We start from the raw sequence: 11503 nt of genomic DNA, 5'->3' as shown, positions 1-11503 counted from the left end.
TAGATAGATAGATAGACCTGTATTCCTGCACACAAGCTCATGACGTCCCTCCGACTCCCTTCTTTCTTTCCCCTATCTACCTATCTATCGATCTATCTATGTATTGATGGATCTACCTCTCTATCTATCTATTTATCTATATCTCTCTATTTGACGTTTTATGATTGCTACTACTACCACCAGTCCATATTGACTTACATCTCCTTGAAGCTATCTCATGTTTGGCTGTCCCCGCGTGCTTGTTCTCCTCGCTTGTAAGAGAACCTCTCCTCTCATTGTCTTCTTCTCTCCCCCATCCTGAATCTAGGGAATCTTTCCTCCTCGGTTTTGCATGCATTTGTATCTCTTGTTCATGACGCACGACGAAGTACTCGAAAGCGGCGAATTCTGCTGCCCATCGGATACCTACACTATACCACCTCTTTCTTCTTCTTCGCTTAGTCTTTTGATCATGGTCTTGGATATCCTTTTGCCTCATTCTCTGGGAGACCTTTCCTTTTTGGCTAGCAGGATTCTTCGTGCCTCTGTTCTTTTGCAGATATTCTTGCTGCCAGCGAGAGCATGCACGTTCGAGTCGATCTCTGACTTGCTGTAAGATTCCTTCTATACGTTTCTGTTCGATTAGATCGATTAAAAAGTCACGTCTCTTTGTCTCTTGGTGCTTAAGTTCATCTGAATGGCGAAGTAACTGGTGGACAATCGCCTCTAACTCTTCAATAGAATGGAGAAAATAACGAGAAGAAGGAGAAGAAGGAGAAGAAGGAGTTGCACGATGAGCTTCTCCTTCATCTCTCGCTTCTTCAAGATCCGTCGAACGACCATATAGCCTCGCTTTTCTACTGTCATCTGGATTCTCAAGACGAAGAGAAGAAGAAGAGAGACGGCTAAGAAGAGATGGGGATGACAATGAAGATGAAGAGACCTGCGGGAGATGTCCTCGAGCACGAAAATGAGTGACAAGCAAATCAACGGCCTCGCATGCAAGATCTGAAAAGGCTTGAGAGAAGTCACCTACGAGAACAAAAAGAAAAAAACGCATTCACAAGTCGTAAGGAAAGAAAAAGAAAAGACAAAACATATCAACGTGTCTACTAGGGCATGTCTGTCCGTCTGTCTGTCTATGGAAATAGATAGATAGATAGATTAAAGATAGATAGATAGATAGATTAAAGATAGATAGATAGATAGATAGATCACGTAGATCCTTCAACGAGAGAGAAGATTACAGAGAAAGAGCACCTATGGACAAGCCAAGCTACCCTCTCTCCCTGATAGAAGTGAACTCCCGGACTCTACGAGAGCGACCACAGCCAATACCGATATAGCTACCTCGATCATCTGATACACATCTATATACTCTATGTATTTGGAAATACGTGCATATATTGAGAGAGGCAAACAGAAAGAAACTCAGAGAGAGGGAGAGAGAGAGCAGTGAGAAGGAAGTAAGCGGCGTGAAGAGAGACAAGAAGATTCCCTCCCTTGTGTCGCACAGGAGTTTCGATGAGAGACATCGGAGGGATTGCTACGATCCCACTGTCGTAGATGAGAGAAGAGGAGAAAGAATCTTGTGCACCTATAGACAGGAAGGAGAAGCTTAGAGTCAGTCAGGATCAATCGCTCTCGCTCTCTCTCTCTCTTCCTATCGTCATGGCACCTACGACCTCTACGCTACAACAGAAGTAAGACAGCCCCGGCAAAGCCTCTGTATCTCCAGACCATCACCGAGAATCCGCCGACCGACGGTGTGAGGATCCTATGACAAAGTCGTCGAGATCTCTTCTTCTTCTTGTTCTTCTATTTACCTGTAGATAGATGGGCCACTTGGATCTTCATATGATCGTTATGGTCCATCGAGCAGTTCTCTTTATACCATTGAATCGCATCCTCAAGTACGGCATTTCTTCCTTCCTTAGGGGTGTTCTTCTTCTTCGTCTTCTCGTCCCCTTCCTCTCCTCCCCCCCCCCTTTCATTCTTGCACTTGTTTGACTCGAGCATGACGGAAATACTATCTGCCGTTTCTCTCCTATCCAGTTCAACTTCGCCTTTCTCTTTCTTCTCTTCATGCCCCCTACTCATCACATGATCTCTTCTTATCTTCGTCATTTCTTCTCCTTCTTCCCTTTCTGTCCCTTCCTTCTCCCCTTCGTGGTCGAGAGGAAGAGGAGGAGGAGGGAAAGCTTCTTTATCTCCTAAGAAGGTCGAGGAAGATCTTGCTAGGGAATCCATTGTAAAGATTCTCTTCTTCACTTTCCCTGTCTTCGCATCTTTCACACAGATCCATATAGCTGCTATATCATCTGTTTTCATCTTATCGAGGTGAAGTAGATGATCACCTTCATAGGGAGAAATCTCCTTCAGACTGTCCCCCTCATTATCATTCTCAAGCCTGCCATCTCTCCCCTTCTCTTCAGTTTGACAAGACGCCACCCCCGAGTTGTTCTCACCCCCCTTCGAAAAGCTCTCGTGTGCATGCGATCTTTCTTTATCTCCATGAGACGGATCTGTCATCGCTGAGTCATCTCTTGTTCTTTTTCTTTCATCCTGAGAGAAGAAGATTCCTTCCTCCTGTTTGGCTTCTTTCACGACTCCTTCCGCTAAATCGCTCCTTCGTAGACATGCAGACAATGAACGATGAAGAATATAGACCACCCCACATCTCTCAACTTCCTCCACAAACTTCTCACCTGCTGAAATACCTCCTGCAGAGCTTCTTCTTCTCCTCTCAACGACATGAGAAGACTTCAAAGAAGAAAAGGAAGAGACCGGTAAAGATTCTCCCGTTGTTGTCTTGAACTTTCTTTCCTCTCCCTCTTGGCTTGACCTTATCACGCTCTTCTTCGAATGTAGACTTTCCTCATGTTCTCTTTTGCCTGGTCGGTTTTCTTCTCCATCTCCTACTTCTTTACGTTTATCGTCATCTTTTCCTTGAGAATACGAAGTCTTCTCGTCTCCACTATGATCTTTACTCTCCTTCACTTGACCTTCCCCCCTCCCCAGATCACCATCCTTTGCACATGCAGACATATCTTTGAAGTGCTCCCTCTCTCCTTCTTCTTGCTTCTCGATCATGCCTACAGCTGTCTTCACATTATGATGGGGTTGAGAATGCTTGTCATCTTGAGCTACTGAATTGTCGGCTCTTCTCTCATGTCTGTGTGTATCTCCTCTCTGTCGATACACCCCCCCTGGGAGAATGTTGGGAGTGAAAGGAACGAAGGCAATCCGAAGAAGAGAGGTATCCATACGATCACGGCATTCTGTAGATCTCATTATGTCTCTCTCAGGGAGATCATCGTGCATAGATGAGACACCTCCATCATCTATCTGTCCCTTTCCTCGTCCACTTCTTCTTGCTTTTGCTCCTCTTCTATTTGAAGGAGATCTATACCCTTTCCTTCCTTCTTCTTCTACCACTATCTCCCCATCATTCTCCGGTTCGAGAGTCAAACCTTTCTTTCTTCTTCGACCTCCCGGGGGAGCCGCGCCCCCTCGACCTCTCGGTGACGAAGGACGTAGAGGTCTCTTAACTCCTGGAGCACCCGCTCCTACATTTCTTGCCATCTCCCCTTCTTTTCCTTCAAGCCCCGCAGTTCTCTGGTGTGGCTCCTGGACTTGGAATAAAGAAGACGACAAGGGAGAAGAAGAAGAATCGTGATAGTTGGATACTAAAGATGGGAAAGATGACAGTGAAGGACAACATTCGGCTAATAGTTGAGCGCGGTATTGTGACAAGTAGTGATGGAAATCTTCATTTTGACTAGGGGGATAGCCGTAAGTATCATATTGGCACACTTCAAGGAGAGAAGGAGACTGTCTCCAGTCTTCGTCCCCTCCATGTGGTTCTGATTTCCCTGCTGTCGTCTTTCTCCTCCGTGATTGAAGAGATAGAGCTGACGATGACAGGCTTCCTCTTGGAGGGGTGGTGGTAGGAGGAGGAGGAGGGGAAGGAGGGGCATCCGATGTTCGGGGAGGAGAATGACGACGGCTTTGTGAGAGAGGCTTTCGACGTTTACTGCGACTGCTACTGGGGAGATATGACGAGGAGACGGAAGATTCATAATGCTCCCCACCAGGAGTCTCTCCTCCAAAGGAGAATTCTGAGGGTGTTCGTGAAGAAGACGTTGTGTGCTGTGAAAGAACTTCATCATCTGTATAAGAAGAGGGAGGAGGCAAAACTGAAGAAGGAGTTCGACGTGCGGTTCGCCGACTCCTACGGCAATGAAAAGGTTCTTCTTTAGCGTCACTTCCTTTATCATGTAAAGAAGGATATTCATTATAGTGTGAGACAAGACCGCTTTTCCATCCCTTTGTTTTCTCATCGGAATCTCCTGTATCATACAGGCCCAGGAGGTCTTTCAAACGGATAGAAGCAAGATCTTGTTCTTCTTCTCTCTCTCTCTCGCGATCAAAGGAATTCTTCTTCTCCTCCTCACGCCATGGACGGCTAGGATGACGTGAACTCTCGAGTCGACCTTTGCCATACTGAGACTGCGAACCTGAAGACGACTGCAGAAAACTACTGGGGGGGGGAGGAGGAGGAAAATGATGAGAATAGAAAAGAGATCGATGATCCAATGAAGGTGATAGAGTTCGACAATTCAAGGCATGAGCTCTAGGGAAGAGGCGTATAGCTTGTCTTAAGTAGTTCCAACGAACGACCTGACGGGATGCAAAGAGAGTGATTCTCATGCATGCACCAGAGATCATATCTCCCTCCTCGGATCTCTCAAGTAAGATCTTCTTCTTCTTTGTGCAGATATGTCTCTCTCTACCAGATGTCTCACTGGGGCGTTGCATGCGAGCCGAATCACTTCGGAATGGGAGAGAAACATTCAGGGGCTTTGATCCCTCTCCCGTCGATGTGATGGGTTCTCTATTCCCTTCAGGACTTTCCTTCGTCTTTGGAGATATGTCACGAGGATCCATAGATTCACTTACACATCCGGCTGAAGAGCTAGGGTCTTGATCTCCATCGTTGTTCATCATCACATGTGACGTAGGAACATCTCTCGAAAAAACATGATCTTCTCTCATATGAAGATCTGTCTCCCCACACCCAACCTTAACTCCTGATACACACCTAGATGAAGAGGCGAGCTGATTAGCCTTCTGCTTTTTAACGAATCCCTCTCCCTCCGACCACTGCGGTTCTTTTTCTTTCTCATCTTCCCTCTCTGTTGCTGGGTTCCTCATACCCGGCTTGGCGATATTTCCTCTTGTGACCTTTTGAGAAAGAGAAGGAGGAGGCGGAGCATCACCTGAAGAGGCAGACAGTAGATGACGTTCTTCTTGTTCTCGCCAGTATTGTAACGTATTTCTTACGAGAATCTCAGGTGTTAATAAGGCTGATCGGCGCACACTAGCTGTAGCTACACCAGCACAAAAAGCCTGTTGAGCTTGATAGAAATCTCTTTCGGATCGGGGACCTAGAGCATGCTGGGACGACTGACGCCAATCAAGCCAAGAGGCTCGTGTAGTATCAGACCGGTCAGAAGAACTTGCTCGAGAACAAGACGATGAGAAATGAAGATCCATTCCTCCTTCTCGCTCAGGAAGTCCTCCTTGTTTCCATGGAAGATGTGGCAAGACACTCACTCCTGCTGTTCTTGAACCATCTTCTTGATGATGACTTGTCAGAATCCCAGGTGTATGTACACCGGAACCCCCCCCGGAAGGCCATAACATATGTCCATCTCCTGTGGCGAAGTCGTCTCCCCCAGATCTTGGATGGTTACCTGAGAAAAGTCTTCTTTTGGAAGCATTCAGATCACTTCCTTTAGTTGTGGATGAACGTCTTGATACAGATGAAGGCTGACGAGAAGCTAAACTACTCAAGGGAATCCCAGCCCTAGCTGCAAGAGCTGCAGTGTCAAGACGAGGTTGTTGCTTAGACTGTTGATGTGCGAATCTTTCCGCTAAACAAGGATGATGGTTTTTGTTCGGAGAAGGACGAGATCTCGAATCATAACTCCTTCTTTTTCCTCCCCCTCCTTCACTCTTATCTTCAAGTGTACCTACACCCTCCCCTGCTACATCAACAAACTCTTGTTCTGATGCTAAAGAGACTCCCGGTGGTGCTCCTGAGGCCGCTCGACCCCCCCCGCCACCTCGTCTTATAAACGGAGGATGACAGGAGGGAACTCCTATAATTGTTGAGAATCTTCTATCATAGGGAGTTGCTGCTTCACCAAGAGAGTCATTATTCTCCCTGACACGATCATCTTCTTTCCTCGCCTCATTCCGACCACCCAAGACAGCATTATTCCCAGAAGGAGAAATCGGAGAAGACCTTTCTCCTCCTACGAGAGAAGGCAACGCAGATACTGAGACACGAGAGAGGGCGGAATGTTCGTGGTTCTTCTTTCGTCTCTTATGATGATGAGGCCAGTCAAGGGTAGTGGGGGTATCACGGCCACTGAGAGAGGAATGATTGGATGAAGCTGACGACCTCGAACTCGCCCCTCCCGAAACCGCAGAAGGAAGTAAGGGATATTCCGCTTCTTCGGATGAAGAGAATGAACGGACGGAAGATGTAAATGGAGGTGACGATGGTGGAGAAGAATACTCAGCACTCGAGACAGAAGATGAGGCTGCCCTTAATCCTCCTTTAACTCCTGAATCACTTTCAGCTTGATCTAGCACAACTCCTGATGGATGAGGGGGTGAAGAGCTCCCTGAGAGATACAGAAGACGATCAGAAGAAGACATCTCCGAATTCTTCTTCATATCGGTAGGGAGGGCGGTTTCCTCCCCGGCACGCCTCCTCCTTTGGATGCTATGCCGCATATCATGTCCTTGTCCTGGGAAGATCTTGTTGATTAGATTTGATCTTTCATTCTCGCCTTCTATTTGTGATGTGCTCCAACGTCCTTCCCCTCTCTTTATGAAGTCATCTCTTGCATGCTGTCTCGTCATCTCGCTTTGATGACTCTCTGGCCCCCCCCTGTCTAAAATGAGTTCACCTGAGACAGCCTCTCTTCTACTATCTGGGAAAATTCGCTCGGCAGAGGTCTCCACCGTAGGCAATCTCGACGGGAGCATCCTTGAAGCCGTTCGTCCCTCTTCCCACTCCTCTCCCTGTAAGCTATCGATCCTCGCTGACGGTTTAGATGAGATGGGTCCTTCCTGGTCGCGTCGTTGTAAGGAGAGAAGAGACACCTCCGAGGGCTCATCATCACCCCTCACCGTGCTTGGAGAGGACCTCTCAAACCCTTCCGCTTGCTGGCGCGTAGTTTCGAGACCCCGTCCCCCTCCGCCGGCCTTTGCCGGGGTTTGTTGGACTCCGGAGCTATCTTCGGATACACAAACATATGAGATATGATTGAAGGATGGAGAAGTAATGAAAAGTGAAGGAATAGAAGAAGGGGAAAGGCCAGGAGTCGAACCTCTTTCCCTGCTATCATCCAAATCAGGAGATGAAGGAGGCTGTCCAGGCAGAATAGAAGAATGAGTAGCTGTAGGGATAGGAGATGTGTCGGCGCCACCCCCCAAGTGGAAAGAAGAAATCTCACTTCGAGGTGACTGAGTACCGGGAGGGCTGTTGGTGCTCCTCCTAAGGAGATTAGGGATCTCCGTCATCCCCTCCATGTTCTTTACCTTGTTCAACACAGGAGAATCGAAAGTCGTCCCTAAGGAACTCGAGACATCTGTAAAGCCTTCTTTTGAAGTCACAGACACCTGCTTAGCTCTTTGCGTGATGGCTGACTCGGCATCACAACATACGAAGGAGGAGAGAGAGGGGAAGAGGAAGAGAGACGAGGACCTCCACCGGGAGAACGACGATGCATCCCCAGTTCGTCTTGAACTGGGTCGTTGTTTTGATCGATATCTCTAATATTCGGCTATACCCTTCTTCGTGTTATACCCGTCAGAGGAAGAGAATGCTAGACTCTGCTGTGTTGAATTCTTTGCTCCTGAACCCAAACCAGCTGAGATTGCCCACCTTCTTCTTTTGTCATCGGATGGACTAGAAGTCTTTGTCAAATCCATCTTTCTTTGTCCTTTTTCCAACCTTCAGCACCCCAAAAACTTCAGGAGAAAAGCTTAGTCGCCCAGCAAGGCATCAAGGAAAGAAGAACCAACATCTGAATGGTCGTTTGGTGCGCTGTCTCTCATCCTTGAAAAGAAAGGAGGAGACACACGTCAACGTGAGAAGTCTGTCTCCACCTCATACGAATGTAGAACTGTGGACGTCGGAGGTCGTTATCACCTGCGTACATCTCAAGGAGTGATGTGGGATTGATACACCTGCAACAAGTAGACCCACGCTACCCTGGGAATGACGCCTCGTGGCTTCCCAGTAAATCCCCCGGCGGAGACCAAAGAAAGAAAGTAAAAACGCACCTTGGCGGTCTCACCTACCTTTCTGCTATAATTACGAAAACAACGTCAAAGGAAAGAAACCTGATACCCGCATAGCACAAATCACGAGACGAACACGAGGAGCAAGAGATGGGCCAAATGGCTGGGAAAGAGGACAGAGGTACACCTGGAAGTGAACCGGAGTCCTTTCGACAGTGACAACACTGGAACCTTGCAAAACGGCGGGGGCGGCACTCCTGGCCGCCAAAACGTAGGCTTTCGTGAAAGACAAGCACTAACTACACCTTCAGCAGAAGCGAAGCGGAGACAGAAGAGAGCGAGAACGCAGAAAAAAGTCTGACATCTGGCTCTCGCGGCGAAAAAACAAACCGGAAGGAATCCGGGACACACTTTTCAAAAGGACTTGTTCATGACGGTGCAGAAAACCCCAGCAATGGGTCCGAAATCGACACTGGGAGACGTGTGACGCGGTGAAACCTTTCAGGAGAAGACAGCTAAGGAAGAGGAGGCTAAGGAGGAAGTCCGAGTGAATGCACACTCTCTTAGCATAGCTCTAAAAAACACGGGCCAAAGCCGACGATGCGTTGTGCTGGGTATAGAAATCCGAGGAAACAGGAAAGAATCTGACGCGGGCGTTTCGGACTGCACGTCATCCGTGGAGACAGAAATCGATTCCGATAAAACACATTTACATCTGCACACAGTCAGCCTCCGGGAATCGAGGCGAATGGCTAGCTGCAAAGCAGCCTCGAGAAGAGAGAATGAAAGAGCAAGTATGACTAGTTCAGGTATCACAGGAAACAAAGTTAGAGGTTCGTTCCGTAGCCGGGAACAAAGGGAGTAGCAAACGCTACGAGTCGATGGACGGACGAAAGAAGTGTTCGGCCAAAGCGTGAAACGCCACGCTTGTTAACCGTTTCAAAAGAATGCCCATGCAATCGCATTGTGGACCTGAATGGTTTTCATAGCTGCGCTGAGAAAAACACATGTAGAACCTCGACAGCCAAGCGAGGGCAGTAAGTTTACTCGTCTCTCCGGAGACTCGCTAGCGGTCTGGGCAAGTGCTACCTCGTTGCTGCGCGAAAGCGCGGCCGTTCTTTCCTTGACTCTACGGCACCGGCCAAACGACAATTGCCGCGGAGACAGCTGACAGTCAGTCTGCGGTGCTTGGAAAACTGTCAAGAAATTCAGGGGCATGCGTCCCAAGTGTTTCACTGGTCCACCACATACGCTTTTTCGCGTGGAGAGGTCACGCAGCTTAAGTCGCATCCATGAGCTGCTACAGCCGCGTGGCGGCAACCACCACAGCGCAAGAGTCTGCAGGTCGTAAGTTGCGCCGGTCCGCGGCCCTTCCGGGTTGCATGCATCATCTGCTCCAGTGAAGTCTGCTTCTGCCGGGTCTTACAACAGCGCGGACGCGTATTCTTTCTCGGTGTGTCCCCTCCCGGCAGCGCGCAAAAAATCGCCACAGTCCATACTAGTACGGAGCCCCATGGATCACTCGGATTACTTCATTCACCCAGCTGTCCGGCATACCAACAGAAGAACGCAAAGGAAGCGCACTAAGAGGACGTTGCCGCGGGTCAGTACCGAAAAAAAAAAGCAGCACCAAAGGGGACTGGACTACTGATGTCTACGATGACAGCACGAGGAACTCACACTCTGTTCTGTCGTTGGCTACTATGACGCGTAGTGGGTTATCAGAGAGCGATTCCTGTAACGAACGAGACACCCGTTTCGGGCACCTTCCCCGGTGACTGCTGCTACGACCTAATCTGCAGTTGCTCGCCGTCACGACGTAGTTGCGGACAAACCCACGCGGGTTTGAAAGGCAAGAGGCGTTGCCATTGTTTACCAGCCTGCTGCGGAAGAGGTAGGGACGCAATACGGAAATCATATAAATCATATTCTAGAGCTCTTCTATTAACAAGTGGCAACCCAGCTACAGCAGCGGTGGTAACGGGAACCCGAGAGGGAAATTCTATGGAGACTTCTCTCCTGAACTTACACCGGATACCCCCATTGCTTTCCCCGCTCTGCTAGGACACCAGTTTGCTGTGAAAAAAAAAAAAAGTACGGTCCTTCGGCGGATGCTGGCCCGCGTTCAGCTAGCCACAGTCGATTCGAAATGCATTGCTGCGTGCCATCGCCTTGCACCTAGTTTCTGTTCACGAGCTAGCCATGGCACAGATGTACAGTTGACTTTCGGTGTAGCCTTCCGGCCACTGTCTGATGGTAAATCAGCTACGAGAGATCTTGGTTGACGGCTAGACTGCCACGTGTTTCATCTGCTTTCTTCCCTTGATGCCTTTCTTCCTTTTTGCTCTTCAAGCACACGCGGCTCCTACCTGTCAACGAGCGTTTTCTCCCAGTCGATTTCTCGTCAAACCTCCCTTCGATTCTGCTTGCTCGGCTTCCAGGAGCTTTTCCAAGCCTTCTCCCCTCTTTCATACACCCACTCTTCCCTCTAGCACTTCACATTATTCGCATCGGTGCAAGTTATCACCGCCGGTCATCTGCTTCGCCCAGGTATTTGCCGCAGTCTAGCCCGGGGGCATGGGTTCCTTCCAGAGTTCTCCGGTCGCTCTTTTTTCCTTGTTTCCGTACTCGTAACGGTCGATTTCTGAGACAACCCACCCGACGTTCGTAAGCAGTAGTCCAACGCATCACTTCAGTGACCGGCACGCTACGGCTACAGGGCCTAAGACGCGAAGGTGCCCGAAACAGGGCCCTTCGTATTTGCCCCGCCGGGTCAATTTCTCCGACCACGCGTGGCGCTGGGCTGCTGCACGTCACCGCGAGATTTTTTACAAGCGATGGCCGGCCTTTTCGGCTTATTGGCCCTTCCACACGTCGGGGGCGTGTCACATAGTCAGGGGGTTCTTTGGAAGACTAAGGAGTGACAGCGTGTATCTTAGCAAGTGAAAGGTTACTTCTACATTCGCGAGGGGAATGCACGGTACACTATAAGTATATATATAATATAACATTCGCGAGGTGAATGCATGGTACACTGTAAGACACAATTTTGTTCTGTTGGCCGTATTTCACCGGGCTCACTTCTTCATTGTCGACGTTAGTCTCCCGCAGCACAACGCCGACAATGAAGAAGTGAGCCCGGCGAAATACGGCCAACAGAACAAAATTGTGTCTTACAGTGTACCATGCATTCACCTCG

The 11503-nt window shown here is 48.9% G+C and overlaps 2 protein-coding genes across 2 annotated transcripts in view; one reads left to right on the top strand and one right to left on the bottom strand.

Annotated features, from left to right (window-relative positions):
• Positions 1-9518, bottom strand: part of CSUI_010123 (ap2 domain transcription factor ap2xi-4) — a 22708-nt gene extending 13190 nt beyond the window's left edge. Inside the window, exons 1-2 of the mRNA XM_068070228.1 lie at positions 1806-9518; positions 199-1011 (exon numbers count right to left, since the gene is read on the bottom strand). Of these exons, the coding sequence (XP_067917797.1) occupies positions 199-1011; positions 1806-7590 (6598 nt within the window). The 5' untranslated portion in view covers positions 7591-9518. The remainder of the gene's footprint in view (positions 1-198; positions 1012-1805) is intronic.
• Positions 9519-10403: 885 nt separating this feature from the next.
• CSUI_010122 (uncharacterized protein) lies at positions 10404-11418 on the top strand. The gene has a single exon (XM_068070227.1). The coding sequence runs from the start codon at positions 10630-10632 to the stop codon at positions 10870-10872; it is 243 nt and encodes an 80-aa protein (XP_067917796.1). The 5' UTR covers positions 10404-10629; the 3' UTR covers positions 10873-11418.
• The last annotated feature ends 85 nt before the right edge of the window (positions 11419-11503 follow it).

This window comes from Cystoisospora suis (genome assembly GCF_002600585.1).
Source record: "Cystoisospora suis strain Wien I chromosome Unknown contig_6705, whole genome shotgun sequence".
Classification (NCBI taxonomy): Eukaryota; Apicomplexa; class Conoidasida; order Eucoccidiorida; family Sarcocystidae; genus Cystoisospora; species Cystoisospora suis.
This window is presented reverse-complemented; position numbering and strand designations above follow the sequence as displayed.